Here is a 17479-nt window from a genome sequence, read left to right as displayed (position 1 = left end):
CACAAACATTTTGGTACAGTATATACCTCGGTTTTGAAGCCGCTTGCATGACATAAAATGTTGTGTTTTTTGTTATGTACTTTTCTAATCAACAGTTTATATTTTTGTTATAACATTTTTAATGATGCTAAATGTTATCTGGCATTGAAATCTACTATACTAATCAGGATAATCAGATTAGCTAATATTTTGGTGACGTAAAATTTATTTTATTTTATTTTATTTTATTTTATTTTATTTTATTTTATTTTATTTTATTTTATTTTATTTTATTTTATTTTATTTAATTTTATTTAATTTTATTTTATTTATTTTATTTATTTTATTTATTTTATTTATTTTATTTATTTTATTTATTTTATTTATTTTATTTATTCAAATTAATTTATTGGCTAAATTTTTTATTGTGTTTAATACATGTATAAATGTTCACATTATCATATTTATTAATATTCAATCACATACCAAAATCTTAGTAGGCTATACTGGTAGACTAAGGATGACATAACAGACAGATTTGTAGAATAGTCACAAGGGCGTGTTTTAGATCAAGGATTCCCAGTAGCAACCGTCTGAGATCGTGGGGAGAGTTAGACAAAAACTTTTATTTTGAAGCAGAGGAGGGTAGCAGCTACTGGGAAGGGAAGCAGGGCTCCCCAAACACATGACATCAGTCAGCCTTTTGGCCTAAAAGTATTGAGCCGTAGTTCGTTTCTAACTAGATTTTCCCCCATTTAGATGTTTTGGTTTAAGACACCCTTTTTTCTTCTCCTCCTACAGATTTTGTCCAAAGCATGGTGCATCCTGAATCACTGTATTAGATTCATGATTATGTTTACACATACATTCACCCATTTATATTTTTGATATCAGTGTATTTGTGATGAAGACAGTCACTGACTTTCAAAACGACTCTTGAGGTTGGTCAGTTGAAGTTCAACACAAATCACATAGCAATGTACAGTTGATTAAAGTGCTACTATTTGTATTCTTACTTACCGGGCTTCTCCTCGTTGCTCTTGTCATGCAGGCCTTGGGTCAGTTTCTGTTGCCTTTTCTTGCTTTCCTCCATCTTTTCCATTGTGTTATCCAGGGTAACATTGAGCGTATCTACCTCTTTCTTCTTGTCCTGCAGACTCTGGGTCAGCTGTTCCTCTCTTTTACTCTCCTCCATCACTTTGACGGTGTTCTGTTGTTCTTTCTCCTTCATGGTAACTTTGAGATTCTCAACCTCGATGTTCTTGTCCCGTAGATCCCGAGGCATTTGCTGTTGCCTTTTCTTGCTTTCCTCCATCTTTTCCATTGTGTTCTGCAGTTCTCTCTTTGTTTTATCCAGGGTAACATTGAGCGTATCTACCTCTTTCTTCTTGTCCTGCAGACTCTGGGTCAGCTGTTCCTCTCTTTTACTCTCCTCCATCACTTTGACGGTGTTCTGTTGTTCTTTCTCCTTCATGGTAACTTTGAGATTCTCAACCTCGATGTTCTTGTCCCGTAGATCCCGAGTCATTTGCTGTTGCCTTTTCTTGCTTTCCTCCATCTTTTCCATTGTGTTCTGCAGTTCTCTCTTTGTTTTATCCAGGGTAACATTGAGCGTATCTACCTCTTTCTTCTTGTCCTGCAGACTCTGGGTCAGCTGTTCCTCTCTTTTACTCTCCTCCATCAATTTGACGGTGTTCTGTTGTTCTTTCTCCTTCATGGTAACTTTGAGATTCTCAACCTCGATGTTCTTGTCCCGTAGATCCCGAGTCATTTGCTGTTGCCTTTTCTTGCTTTCCTCCATCTTTTCCATTGTGTTCTGCAGTTCTCTCTTTGCTTTATCCAGGGTAACATTGAGCGTATCTACCTCTTTCTTCTTGTCCTGCAGACTCTGGGTCAGCTGTTCCTCTCTTTTACTCTCCTCCATCACTTTGACGGTGTTCTGTTGTTCTTTCTCCTTCATGGTAACTTTGATGAGAATCTCAACCTCGTTGCTCTTGTCCTGTAGATTCCGAGTCATTTGCTGTTGCTTTCTCTTGCTTTCCTCCATCTTTTCCATTGTGTTCTGCAGTTCTCTCTTTGTTTTATCCAGGGTAACATTGAGCGTATCTACCTCTTTCTTCTCGTCCTGCAGACTCTGGGTCAGCTTATGTTGCTCTGTTTTCTCTCTTTCCTCAATGGTAACTTTGAGCTTATCTACCTCGTTCTTCATGTCCTTCATGTCCTGCAGACCTTGATCCAAAAGCTCAAAGTTACCATTGAGCTTATCTACCTCGTTCTTCATGTCCTGCAGACCTTGGATCAGATGCTGTTCCTTTCTCTTGCTTTCCTCCATCTGTTCTATTGTGTTCTGATTCACTTTGACGGTGTTCTCTTGTTCTTTCTCCTTCATGGTAACTTTGAGATTCTCAAACTTGTTGCTCTTGTCCTGTAGATCCAGAGTCATTTTCTGTTGCTTTCTCTTGCTTTCCTCCATCTTTTCCATTGTTTTCTGCAGTTCTCTCTTTGTTTTATCCAGGGTAAAATTGAGCGTATCTACCTCTTTCTTCTTGTCCTGCAGACTCTGGGTCAGCTGTTCCTCTCTTTTACTCTCCTCCATCACTTTGACGGTGTTCTGTTGTTCTTTCTCCTTCATGGTAACTTTGAGATTCTCAACCTCGTTGCTCTTGTCCTGTAGATTCCGAGTCATTTGCTGTTGCTTTCTCTTGCTTTCCTCCATCTTTTCCATTGTGTTCTTACCATTGAGCTTATCTACCTCGTTCTTCATGTCCTGCAGACCTTGGGTCAGATGCTGTTCCTTTCTCTTGCTTTCCTCCATCTGTTCTATTGTGTTCTGTATCTCTTTTACAGTGTTCTGTTGTTCTTTCTCCTTCATGGTAACTTTGAGATTCTCAACCTCGTTGCTCTTGTCCTGTAGATCCCTGGTCAGTTGCTGTTGCTTTCTCTTGCTCTTCTCCATATCTTTGCTGGTGTTTGGCATTTTTCCCTCTTGTTCTCTAATTTGTGGTGTCATATCCAGTTGTCTCTCTTTTATAGAACATGCAGACAGAATACATGTACGTTTACATTAACCGCATATATTTTAACATCTCAATGAATCATATTTTTTTCTCATATATCTTTCACTTTTATTCACTGTAACAAACATAAGCTCCCTAACCCCTGGTCATTCAGGCCAGTTTCAGCCATTTGTGGATGCTTTTTTACCCCCTTTCTCCCAATTTAATCGTTATGCCACACACACATTTGTGTGTGTTATCACTGTTGTTGTATCCTACTGCCAGGTGACAGAACACACCCACGCCCCGTATGTCGATCTTGAGTCACCATAGTATCAAATTCAGCATTCGAACGAACTCTCGCCGGAACGAGATTTACGGTCCATTTGTTTACATTCTCTAGTTTGCCGTGCACCATTTATTCTTACCAGCTTTTGCAATGGTTTTATTAGCAAAAAGAGTACATTTGATTCTAGTTTATCAATCTTTATTTGGATATAACACAATGTCGCAGTGTGTAAATCCTCACTGTCCAAAAAGGACGACGGACACCTTTCATAGAATACCTTTTATGGATGAAGAGTTGAAGAAACTATGGCTGTGCTAACAGTGCTACAAATTGATCCCAATACTACTGCTGTGGCTGATCAGATGAAAGGATTTCTAGTTTGCAGCGACCATTTTGAACCTGATGCCTTGCCAAAGAAGAGAGATGGCCTAAGAAAGATTTAAAAAAAAGAAAAATGCAGTTCCAAGGACTCCAAATCCAGAGGTAACATTAGCATAACTTGTATTTATTTGTTCCCTCTTTTTTTTTTATAATGTTTGTCTATATTCTTGCTTTACTTGCAATGCAACCCATGATGTAGGGGTGAAGGTGAAGCTTTCACAACCAACACGGTAGCATTCTCTGAACATTTGTGTACAAATATTTCATGTTATTATACTGTATGATTCTTTTACACAATAATATAGCCTACTGTATGTGGTTCTATGTCATTGTTATTCCTATTCCTAAAAAATCCAAAAGCTGACAGATCTGGCCCATAATGCTGGTCTCAACCCTTTGTCTGTCGTGATGTCCAACCCTTTTGTATAGAGCCATGCTACATGACTTCCCCTCCCTCTTCACTCAGTTACAGACTTTTAGGAATCTCTGTCCACATTGCAACTAACAAATAGTGCTAACAAACTAGTAGCTTTCCTGTAGGAATGTTAAGACATAATTCACTTCACATAAAAACGCAGTTTTTAAATTAATTTTTTACTAGGCTACTAACTATAACAAAGTTGTTATTATTGTTTTTTATTACTTTTTGTAACATTAAAAAGGTGGAATAAATGATATCCTTGTTGAGGGACAGAAACGTCTTACAGTATGTCCATATTTTACTTCTTCGTTATACTACAGTGTCACACATAAGTAATAAAAATAGCAGAACTACAAGCTCAAAACGCATAACGATGGGACACGTTTTTGAGCTTGAAGATCAGTAACAGTTTTGGACAATATATATTTATCCATAATCCTCTGCCACAAAGATCAAAGATCATAAAACATACTACCCAACGCAAATGTTTTTATGTTCAAGGAATTGACTTCCAGTCATTCTCCTCGCAAATGATGACTGATTAAGATGTGCAGGAGTAGCCCAGGTGAGGACTTTTATTTGGATTTAAAGCATCAAACTGGGGTCTGTGGAACCCCAAAGGTCATTGAGCATTTAACTCAGAGAGAATAACAAAGGAATTTTCCACTCCCACTCAACTTTACTGAATGACGACTGAACATGATATTTGATACGTAGCACAGGTGAGGACATTTATTTATTTGTTTGTTTGTTTGTTTGTTCATTTATTAAATTTTTAAGTGTAAAACAAATTGCCATAATATATTGAGTTTCAAATTGAGGTTTGGCTATGCCCATTGGTTATTGAGCGGTTCTAGGTCTATAATTCAGAGATAAAAATTAAATAACCAAATGGAGCCTCAATCAAGATGGAATATGACAAATCAAACAGATCCGTCTTGATTACATGACCATAGAGATCATGTGTACCGTTTTGCGTGAAATTTTGATATGTATATATTTTTTATAAAGTCGGCTTCATGGTGGCGCTACCAAAGGCAGATGTGAAAAATGCCGGGCAATGGTTTTGCCTTGGCTTCTAGGGATTGCGCATACACATTTTTACGCAGTTCGGTGCAGTTATAGGTAAAAATGCGAATTGGCCAGTTTTAGCGCCACCATGAGGCTGATTTGAACATTTTCAAGTGGCATTTCTTCCTCGGTATGTGAATGTGCGACAATTTCACGGAAATTAGCAGTAGTTCAGGTGGTAGTGTCACTTCCCATGCACCCCCCGACCCCGCAGTGATGTCCAACCCGTCCGCCCCGGTCGCTGATCTCCGCTCTCAGGTGCATATTCAGTCCCCCAGACTCGGTTCCGTGCTGGTGCCAGCGGCTGCACAGGCCACCTGTGAACTAGGTACTAGGCAAAGGGAACAGCCCCCCTCTGCTCGACGAAGAATGTTGCTATCAGCTGTAAACAGACAGGTCGGGGGTCCCCCTCCCCTCAAGCCTGGTGCTGAGAAAGCAGCACCGACGCCCACTGGATCCACTCAGCCACCTCCCCCAGCTCCAAACATTGCTTCACCGCCAGCTCCAAAAATTGCTCCCACTGTGATCCCTCTCATAGCTCCCACAGTGATGATTATCGGCGACTCCATGGTCAGAAATATCCGCCCCATAAATGCCATAACACACTGCTTTCCAGGCGCCACAACGTTTACTCTCCTCCAAAAACTCTCAGGACTTTTAGACACGCTCCCCACGTCCATTTCAAAGATTGTGCTGCACATCGGTACAAATGACTCCGCCTGTAATCTATCAGAATTGACAAAGTACTATTTCATCCACCTGATTGACATCCTAAAAAGCAGCGGAAAGTCTGTCTTCCTCTCTGGCCTGATCCCGACGCTCGGACGCGGTGACGAGCGGTTTAGTAGACTCCTGAGCCTGAACACCTGGCTCAAGTCACACTGTTTTAATCACCACCTGAATTTTATTGACAATTTTAACCTGTTCTGGGCCCGTCCCTCTTTTTTCGCCCATGATGGCTTACACCCTAGCAAGCAGGGATGCCAGGCGCTATCGGCAAATATTTCCTATTGTTTACACCACGCTCTAGAGCAGACCAACCCCCCTGCCAACACGCGCACTGATCTGTGTGCCACAATTTGGTTCTAGCCCTAAGCCCGTTCCACAGTGCTCTCCTCCCGGCACCCTAACGGGCTAGGACCACAACCACAACCCTCACAAGCTGCTATCACTGTTTTTAATCATATCAATTCCACTATCACCACGTCTAAAAATAGGACTCCTTGTATAAATATAGCTCCACTTGTTTCCCATATCCCAGCTCTGATCAGACCGAGACAGCACAAACCTGGCCACAGCTCCAGGCGCAGCGTTGGGCCCATCTATCTCCGCCCGCTAAAACGCACCACAACATCACCCAGCCCTGGTATTAACTTTCACATGGCCCTATTCAACACAAGATCCATAAAGGAAAAAACTTTTTTATTACATAATTGTATCACCACTCACGACCTTGATTTTTGGTTTTTAACTGAAACATGGGCCCCTGCTGGCGACTCTACATCCTTTTCTGAACTACTCCCCCCAGATCTAACTTTTTTCAGCACCCCCCGAACCACTAGCACTGGAGGGGGCTTAGCTTCAATCTTTAAAAATAACATGAATTGCAATCTGATTCAACCTGTAACCACCTACTTAAGCTTTGAGCTACAATCGTTTGAGCTAAAGATGTCCCCGCCAGTTTTCTGCGCAATCATATACCGCCCGCCAAAAAGCAAGGACTTTATAAATGAATTTGCCGATTTTCTGTCAGAAACTATGATCAAATACGACCACTGCATAATTACTGGAGATTTTAACATCCAGGTCTGCTCTAAATCAAAACCCCTCGTCAAGGACTTTTTAATTCTTATTGATTCTTTTAGTCTCACACAATCTGTATCCAACCCTACTCACGAAAAGGGCCATATTTTAGATCTTGTTTTAACTAAGGGACTATCCGTCATTATTACCGATATTTGTACTCCTCCATGCACATCAGATCATTTTCCAATTTGATTCACTTCAACAATTCCTTGCTCATTAGCCAAACCTAATGTCCCTGTGCGTCGCACACGCGCGATAAACCCATCCACTGCATCAAAATTCTCCGATATTTTTAATGATTCTGTGCCTACTGTCATGGGCACAAATTACATCCCCACTGCGGAGGCACTCCTCTTGAATTTTTATTCCACATGCACTCGCATTTTAGACACGATTGCTCCACTCAGAAAAACACGCACTAAGACACTTTCCGAGCCATGGCTAAACGACACCACCAGAGGCCTCAGGCGCACCTGCAGGCGCGCGGAGAGACGGTGGAAAAATGACAGACTCCATGTAAATTTGGAAATCCTGCGCGGATGCCTGCAGGTTACTTACCAGCGAGCCGTTAAAACGGCAAAATCGGCCTTCATCTCCAACACAGTCTCAAACAATAGTCACAAACCCCAGGTGCTTTTTGATATTTTTAACTCCCTTATCAATCCTCGTGATATCTCTCCTCTCACCCCATCACTCACTCTCTGCGACAATTTTCAAAAATTCTTCACTGAAAAAATATCAGATCTTAGGTCATTGCATACCTTCACTGCTCCACCCTCTGCACCTTCACACTGCCCTGCTGCTTTCGATCACTTCGAACTTCGAATCTATCTCCTCACTCTCCGACATAGTCTCTCATCTCCGGCCCACAAGCTGCCCTACAGATAGCATCCCCCCCCGTTTTCTCAAAGAAGTGTTCTGCTCAGTCGGCCCAAGCCTCGTATCAATAGTAAATATATCCCTTCTCTCAGGACATGTCCCAGCCACTTTCAAACATGCTGTTGTCCATCCATTAATCAAAAAGAAAAACCTAGATCCATCTATTCTCTCCAACTTCAGACCTATCTCCCAGCTACCTTTTCTATCTAAAGTCCTCGAAAAAACAGTCTACACCCAACTACAATCATTTCTAACCAACAATGGCCTACATGAAAAATTTCAATCAGGTTTTAAACCGGGCCATAGCACGGAAACAGCCCTTTTAAAAGTTTTTAATTACCTAATTTTAACTGTGGATTCTGGTAGCCCCGCCATTTTGGTTCTGCTGGACCTCTCGGCCGCTTTTGATACGGTGGACCACAGAATCCTGCTCTCACGACTGGAAAATCAGGTTGGCATCTCGGGCACGGCCCTAGATTGGTTCAGATCCTATCTAACCGACAGGACTTTCTCTGTCCAGCTGGGCGAGTTCTCCTCTCCTGCAGCCCCTCTCACCTGTGGGGTTCCCCAGGGCTCTATTCTGGCCCCCCTACTGTTCTTATTATATATGTTGCCCCTCGGATCTATCCTCTCGAAACATAATATTGCCTTCCACTGCTACGCAGACGACGTCGAAATATACATGCCACTTGCGTCTAATAACAATAATTCCTTCATAACCTTGATCAACTGCCTAGATGACATTAAATCCTGGATGAATGCTAATTTCCTACACCTCAACAATAATAAAACCGAAATCATCATCTTTGGACACCACCCCACCTCACCTGTCAACACCCTGGGCCCCCTCACCTCAAATATCCACAATAATGCAAAAAACCTAGGTGTTATTTTTGACAGCAACTTCAAATTTGATAAACAGATTAGCGCAGTCATAAAAAACAGCTTTTTTCATTTACGACTCCTGGCCAAAATCAAACCATATCTCCCCCTCAAACAATTTGAATTAGTAATCCATGCCTTTATCTCAACTAGGATTGACTACTGTAATGCACTATATTATGGCATCGACCTCTCCCTACTCAGGCGTTTGCAACTAGTCCAAAACGCTGCTGCTCGCCTTCTCAGAGGTATCAAAAAATATGACCACATCACTCCAGTGTTGGCCTCTCTCCACTGGCTTCCGGTAAAATACAGAATTGATTTTAAAATTGTATTATTTGCTTTTAAATCCATAAATGGTCTGGCCCCCCCATATATGGCTGAACTTCTAACACCCCATAACCCACCCAGAGCACTAAGGTCTGCTGACCAGTCGTTGCTGACTGTGCCATCAAACCTAACCCTCAAAACCAGAGGGGATCGCTCTTTTGCGGTGGCAGCCCCACAGCTGTGGAACAATCTCCCCCTCCACATCAGATCTGCTCAGTCCATCCAGATCTTTAAGACCCTACTTAAAACTCACCTCTTCTCTCTGGCCTTTAACCACATCCAATCATAAATGTTCCTGTTTTTAACTCTCATCAAATCGCCTCCCTACCCTCTGTATTAACCTACATACGTGCAATTGTACAACATACAATATGCTATGCGTTTTTTACACTTTATTATGTGTTTTTTGTGTTCTTTTTTTTCTGATTTGATGTATTGTTGCTTTTCTTTTTTTTCTGCTTTTTACCTGTGCAGCACTTTGGTCAACTAACGTTGTGTAAAATGTGCTATATAAATAAAGTTTGATTGATTGATTGATGACTGTCTGTAGGTCACAAGGTCCCTGGTTCGAGCGTTACCTTATGCAGGCTTTGTTTAAATTGCCGCGCACAAATCCTGACCGTATTAATTAACTAATTCTCTGCCATTGACGTGCTTGACGTGTTTTTTTCCAAAGCCCACACCGCCAATCACAGGTTTGACGGGTTTTGGTGTTTTCAGTGGTTTTCCACTAGATGGCGCTGTTCGCTAACCTGGGAGTCACCATTCGTACAGCACTTTGTTTGATTCTGTCATGTGAAATGTGCTATATAAATAAACTTTGATTTGATTTGATTTGATTCGACTCCCAGGGAAGCAAAGCAGCAGCAAATCACGTGATCGTAAAAAAAACAGCCCGTTCACTTCCATGTTATTCGATGGCTTTTCTCTGCTTTCTGTTGTTTTGGGTCGAAAACCACCCCTCATTCAACTGCCCATATCTATGGAATGGATTATGTCTTTTAAAGCGATCGGCGGGTGGATCGTTGTGAAGAATAATATTCTATGATTTTTCAAAGGTTAGTGAAAACACTTGGAAATCACTGGCAAGGACAGTCTGGCAATTAATGAGTTAATGCATACACACTTTTTAAAGATAACATGAAATGCTACTTTGAGGGTATTTATTTTCATGTTCCTTGTAAAAATAGCCGATGATAGGTCTGTTTTTATCTCCTTTATCAATGAATAGTGACCTGTAGGCAGTGGTGTAAATGGCGTTGCACGCTTGGGAACGGCGTTCCCATAGCAACCGTTGCGGGGGAACGGTGTGAACACGTGTGGGAACGCTCTTCAGAGTGTCCAACTTTTTTTTTTTTTTTTAAGTACATTTTTTTGTACCGAATTAACCGAATTAAAGTAATAAAAAACGGAAATAAAAGGGGAATAACCGCGAAAAAACGCGAAATAAAGGGAATAACCGCGAAAAACGCGGTTATGCGCGCGCAAACTGGTCACACATGCACCAGTAGGGTTCCCAAAGCGAATCCAGGCCATTTACACCACTGCCTGTAGGTGTAACAAGTCAATTAAGCCCAAATCATATAACTTTTCCTGTCTCTAAGGCATCGTGTAACCAATCTGTCACCTTTCATCCAGCAACCAGGCTTGCGTTTTGAGCTCAAAAGAAACGCATGCAAGGTCACTGATTATCTCTTGAGGAATACGATAACAGCTCATTGGATTTAACTTGACCATCTATGACAAACCAACAACACCCCCAGCGACGCCGGTCAGAGCCGAGGTCAAAGTGTTGTTCGAGCCTTTGTGTATAACTATTGTGATCAGTGATTGTACCATCAGAGAGATATTTTGCTGTACGGTGCCTCATGTATAGATTCTCCCTCTTAATACAATGTCAACTTTTTAACTTGAGAACTAGCCTGTGTCTGCTTCATTCCGTCTCATCTTTTTTACTCTGGGTTTTCAGCTGTTTAAAGACGGGGTGCCGTGATTTTCAGTGATGTTTTCCCCACCTAAAACATAATCATCAGGTATTATGGTTATAGGAGGAAGATTTTTTTCAAAAAAGTGTGCAGAAAGTGTTAAAATTATGTTTTATGTGGACACGCCTCCAGTTCATTAAGTATACCTGGTTCTTACCTTAGCACCTCCTCCACCACCTTAGCACCACCCACCTGTCCTAGTCCCTCCTCCTCCTCATGCCCACACCTGTTGTGTTGTGTTATGATAATGAGGGGGAGGGTATCATTTTACTGTACATTAAAGTGCTGTTTTTCTATTGGCACGTTTGACCCTCAAGGTTTCAGCCTCCAGGAAGAAACTCAAAATAGTCAGAGAAGACATAAAACACCATAAAAACACCACCAGGGGGCTTAATGAAGTTCTATCAACCTCATAGACACATAAAAAACAGAAAAGGTGCAAAACCATGGCACCACCTCTTTAACTAGAAAGTGTTTTTATCAACATAGAGCAGGATTTTCATTCCCTTATCAGCTCTATCAGCCGATCTACAAGCTCACAAGTTTTCGGATAGCAACGCATTGTGAGCTTGTAGATATTTTCACTAGTTTTGGTTCCGAGGAGACATCAAATTGGTAAATTGTTTGTGAACCACTGATCTAGAGTAGTGTTAGTGAAACAGGGACTTGGTTCATGACTGAAGGTAAGAGTTTATGCTCATCAACAGACACAAGTAGTGCTAAATATGACCACCTCAGCTGGGTCAAGCTGAAAAGTACTTTTCCCAGTTGGAATCATTTAAGGTCTTTATTATTATTATTATTATTATTATTATTATTATTATTATTATTATTATTATTATTATTATTATAAACACCATATTGACTTTTGAAAACATAATGCCGGCGCTACGTAGCTTATTTTATATTTTAGGTTTAAAGTTAACTTCTTAAAGTGGCAGAAGGGCACCCCTGACATCCACGGAAATGTTGGAATATGAAGCTGACTAACCACATATTGTCGCTAAGGTGACAAAATGTATAAGCCTAATTAGAATACTACAATCCATCTGTGTTGCAAAATTGCAAACTTTTGTCATGATAACAGAATTTGTGACACGAGTTTGAAATCTGCATTATAAGCAACACAATACAGAGATACATTACAATATCCACAATCAGTCAGTCCTCTGCTCAGCTGTTCAGAATGTTAATTGCATGGGCTGCTTTGTCTCAAGTTCAATCTATTCTGTTTCTATGGCTTATTGTGCGTATTGTATTGCCTTTTTCATATTGCCTATTCTATTTCATTCCTTGGCCCCTGTATCAATGCTTGCAGCTATATTTTTGGGCGGTGAAACCGCCCCTATAAGTGAGGTTTGGATATTTGTACAATTATCCTGCGCTGTGATTGGCCAAAAAGTACCCCGCCTAACCCTGCACCGTGATTGGCCAATCACAGTCTATTCAGGACTGTGATTGGCCAGTGTCACATGACACATGTGTATAGCCCTATATAAGAAACCATAACTTTAAAAAAAACTTAAATTGGTTTTTTTCAAGTTATGGTTTCGTCCATCATAAAGATAAATGTATTTATTTTTTGTACATGATTGGTTGACTCCATTCAGTATTGTGATTAGCTAGCAAGACACCGCCCACTTCACACAGGGTGTGATTTTTAATATTATTTCTGCTAATAAATCAATCGTAGGAAAAGCTGATAAGAATGAATAGCACTCGGTAGACTAGAGAATGTAAACACAGGGAGTTTGTGCAAATGCTGAATTTGATACTAAGGTGGCTCAAAAGAGACATACAGAGTATGGGTGAGTTCTATCATGCAATAATACAAATATATTTAAAAGAAAAATTTTGTTTGGAGCCGGAACTAGAGAGTCGTCCACTTACTGCCGTGAAAAAAAAAAACCTATGATTTAGGGATGTCATAATAGGCAGGTAAAGAGGAGAGCACATGTTATTTACCCCAAAATTTCTCCTTTAACTGTGCAACAGTTTCTGCTCAATGAACTCACTCACTTCACACTTCACTTTATAGTTACAAAATGAATAGAGAGCGGAAACAAAGGAAACAGCCAGATAAGAAGACAGCAATATGAAGTAAGTCCATTATGCAAGTATAAAAACACACTTTATATTTTCGGTTAATAATTAATAGTCCTGCATATTCAATGACTTTGAAAGTTGTTCTACATGCAAAAAAGTTGGGGACCCCTAATCTAACTAAATAAGGTTATTAATAATGAAATTCTTACCAGACTGTGTGCTTATAATGACATCATCACACTTCTTCTTCATCTCCCTCAGCTCTTCATCTTTCTGCTTCAGTTGTTGGTCTTTTTCTACCAATATTTTATTAATTTCCTCCAGTTGTCCCTGCATCTTTGTTTCTGAGTAGTTGATTATCTCAAGGAGGGTAATATTGTCCTTTTCTATATCGTAAATGTTTTTCATCCGCTCAATGTCCTGTCTGTAACTCGTCTCCCTTTCGCTCTCCTTGTTCTTTTTTTCTTCCCTGAACGTATTCAGACTTTTCTCAATCTCAGATTCCAGCCTCTGCTCTTGTTCCAGCTCTTGTTCCAACTCTTTTTTCTTCTCTTCATCGGTCTTCTCCATTTGGCTCTGCAGTTTACATATTTTGTCGTCGCTCTTCTCGATGTCCTCCTTGTACTTTTGGATGGATCCCTCTATCTTCTCCATAGAGTTATTAAACTCTGTATCATTCCTGTCCCTTATCTCTTGCTCCTCTGTGTGTCTCTTCTTCTCCAGAATACTTCCCTTTATCTCACTGATCTTGCTGTAATACTCATGCAGCAGTTTACTAAGGCTAGGGTCCAGCTGACAAAGGATGTCAATCATCGCTGAACTTGCCTCGTGTCCCTTGTTCCGCACCATGTCGATAATGTGTCGTGCTTTCTCGGTCCTGAGTCTTTCCCCTGTGACTGACTCGTTTTCTTCATCAATGATGACTTTCTTAACCAGGAGTTTGTCCAGTATGGTATTCAGGATGGGCCCTGAGACTCTTTTAATGAACTCTGCCCTCACAGAAGACAGCCAATTGTCTGCTTCCTGGATGTCTTTTGTAAAATTTGCAGAAGAACCTTGGAAATGAGGTGAGGGATTAATTAAATTAATAATGAATTAAGTCAGTAATATAATTATAACAACATATATAACATTATAACAATTCGAATATATTTTGCGTTTTTTTTTAAACTTTTCAGCATAGTGGTCTCCATCAGAGCTCGGACGAACACCACTAGGGTGAAACATTAGCATGTTTGTTAAAGGACGACTTCACCCATTTTCAACATATCTTCGTACAGTTGGTCCTCACTAATGTTCATGATAAAATGGTACAATTATCTTCTACTTGGTCCTTGTCTCATAGGAGGGCTGTGAACACTTCAGATACCTGGCTACCAGTGACATCATCATTAGGATCATCATTAGGATGAACGATTTTAAATGTTTTATTTTGATTTTTATTAACGTGAGAGTAATGGCTTTCATTTTAGCCTGCTAACTTTCCAGTAATAGAAATCCTGCAGTTTCTATTAGCTTGGATTCCCCATCGATGATGTCACTGGTAGGCGGGTTTCTGAACTGTCCACGGCGTTCTCCTTTGAGACACAGAGTAGACAAAAATTGTACCATATTATCATCAGCATTAGCGAGGACCAATTATATGAAGATTGGTTGAAAATGGGTGACGTTGTCCTTTAACAATTCCAGAATAAATAAGTACATTTGAGATTAGTCAACGTTTGTGTGCGCTAGGCCTACTGTATACCTTTTGGTATAAAACATCTAACCACATCACTCACATCAGTGGTGGATTTACTATATGCATATGCCTGGTGGGCCGACCAATAAATGGGCCAGTGTTTTTTTGCCCCCTTTTTTTTGCCAGACCCAAGGGGTCGGGCTTACATGAGGCTTTGTACCTGTTTCGTCCATACATGGGCAGGGGCCATTTGTCCTCCGGCCCCAGCCAAAAAAAGTTTGTGACGTCCCCTTTCGTCACAAACTATTCATGACATCATGAACTTCAGTTATAAAGTGGTTTGTAGGTGTGTTACATACTAGGACTTCATATTGGGTCTGGCAATACCAGGTCTCCTGGTCTTGTTTGCTTGCGCCGGCCGCTGGTATCGTTCCACATTTAGGGCTGGGTGGCCCATAAAGTAAAGAGAACTCATGTAATTGGCCCACTGGCTTATCACTCATCTGAAATGGCCAATCCTTGGGTAGCACCGGCCCACAGAGCACATAGACATCACATTAGCCCACTGGCTAGTGGCCCAATAACAGCCCAGTGGCCCAATCACAGGCTACAGTGGCGTGGCCCAGGAGTTCCACCCAATCCTATTACAGCTGATCTAGAAGCCCATAACACGTCGCTGACTCGACGTGTTATGGGCTTGCAGATGTTCTATGTTCAGCGCACAACATCGTTGTACGACGAGGAATACATTAGACATGACATGAGTCTGTGAGCAGAGAGAGAGGGAGAAAAAGCATCTACCGGACGGCTGGCTCACACTTGTAGAGGACAGTTTACCATGTGAAGAAAGGAGGTGATTTGGACATTAGGACTATGCCTTCCTTATCCAACATCAAGCATGGATAAGCACAAAATAGCGACGCATTATCGCTTCACTTTGTGAATGTAGGCTTCCAAACAAAGTTTAAAAAAGATTCTATCACAAAAGGTTTCAGAATGATTGCTTAGCTATCTGAAGAATGTTGTGTGTTGTGTTGCAACTATGTCTAGTTATCTAAAGTATGGCAATAATAACTAGAAAATATTGTTCCTAAAGAAACAATATGGGCTTGCTTTAAAGCCAAAACATTGTAGTTATAAAAAAGTACACATTATCTCTGTCTGTGTTGTGTGTGTGTTAAGACTTGCCTCTGGTTGATCAGATTGAGAGCACCTGTTATCATTCTTCTAATTGTCATCAGTTACACACCTGCTAGTGAGAGGGGGGTATGGGGTGTTAGGGTCGGGGGAGTTGTGTGGGGTTATGTTGACCAATACTCAACATTAGTGTTAAATTGGAGCTTGAAATTTATAAAATTATTGCCGTTAAAATTCCACCAAACCATGCAAGGCACCTATTCATCGGGAGCAATTAGGAGTTAAGTGTCTTGCTCAAGGACACTTCGACACTAATTCTGGGGGAGCCCGGGATCGAACTGGGAACCTTGCAGTTGCCATCCGGCTGCTCTACCGGCCACTCTACCCTTGAGCCACTGCCGCCCCCACTGTACCGAGTACTCACACTTTCTAAAGACTATCAAACCTTTTCCAAAATAGCAGATCTACAAGCTCACAACGCATCACATTGTAGATCAGCTGTCATCGTGGAGTAGAAGTAACAAAAATGGAAAAAGAAGTAAAAGTACCTCAAAATTGTACTGTGCATTGTAAGCACTTGTATAGTACTTGAGTAAATGTACTTGCATGGATGGCTTTCTAAAATAAAATAAATAAGTATGAATAAGAATATGCAACCCAATTTAATAAAATATATGTAGTGGGGGTCCCTGCTTCGTCTCTCTCTCATCTAAGGGGTCCTTGGCCTGAAAAACTTTGAAAACCCCTGTGTTAAGAGATTAGGGGTGGGACGATATATTGATATATCGATATATCGCGATACTTTCTCCCGCGATAAATAATCGATATACAGCCGGAAAATATCAATATTAAAAAAATAAAATAAAAAAAAAAGTTTTTTTTTTTTTTTTTAAGTTTGTGATACGTTGTTTTCCTACTCTGTATTTGTGTAATGATGATTTTGAACTGTTTGGTGCTAATTTATGTGTTTATGAATTGAATACAAGGACTATCGTGATTTCATGCAATATATCGTGATATCGCAATATATCGATATTTTCAGATATCGTGATATATCGTTGGTGAAATTTCTTGCAATATATATCAAATATCGTGATATCGCAATATATCGAACATCGTCGAATACCGTGATGTGTGTGTGTGTGTGTGTGTGTGTGTGTGTGTGTGTGTGTGTGTGTGTGTGTGTGTGTGTGTGTGTATTTTGAGCATGCAGAATAAAAATAAAGACAAATTGATTGCATGAAACTTACGGTCCAGGTGGTCTCCTTCAATCTCAGCTACAGGCTCAGGCTCTTGTTTATTAGAAACTGTGCTGGCTGACTCTGGAGAACTCATCTTCCCCTGCAGGCTGGACTCCAAAGACTGGTCTGGAATGAAGTAATAGAACAAAAACTTGAATAATAAGGATTTCTTAATATTAATGTAAACATAAGGACTACAAGATACCACAGTTGCTGCCATGCAAATTCACCACCTAAGACCTATTTTGAGGCATGAACAACCCTGCCTTAATTTGGTTTTAAAAACATTTGACCACAATGCTACATGAAAAAAACTATAATAACATCAGTGGAGTATGGGGTGTGTGTGTGTGTG

The 17479-nt window shown here is 40.6% G+C and overlaps 1 protein-coding gene across 17 annotated transcripts in view; it reads right to left on the bottom strand.

The window, feature by feature from the left end:
- The window catches only part of ncam1a (neural cell adhesion molecule 1a), a 510009-nt gene that overhangs the window by 457071 nt on the left and 35459 nt on the right, over positions 1-17479 (bottom strand). For 15 of the 17 annotated variants that reach the window (XM_080436535.1, XM_080436536.1, XM_080436537.1 and 12 more), the window contains 2 exons: positions 17134-17250; positions 13275-14120 (listed from right to left, as the gene is read on the bottom strand). In XM_080436535.1, coding sequence (XP_080292661.1) covers positions 13275-14120; positions 17134-17250 — 963 coding nt within the window. Of the gene's footprint in view, positions 1-999; positions 3004-13274; positions 14121-17133; positions 17251-17479 lie in introns of all 17 variants that reach the window. The other 2 variants (XM_080436533.1, XM_080436539.1) reach the window with 1 other exon arrangement.

The sequence above is a fragment of the Gymnoscopelus braueri genome (assembly GCF_963280865.1).
Source record: "Gymnoscopelus braueri genome assembly, chromosome: 8".
Lineage (NCBI taxonomy): Eukaryota > Metazoa > Chordata > Actinopteri > Myctophiformes > Myctophidae > Gymnoscopelus > Gymnoscopelus braueri.
This window is presented reverse-complemented; position numbering and strand designations above follow the sequence as displayed.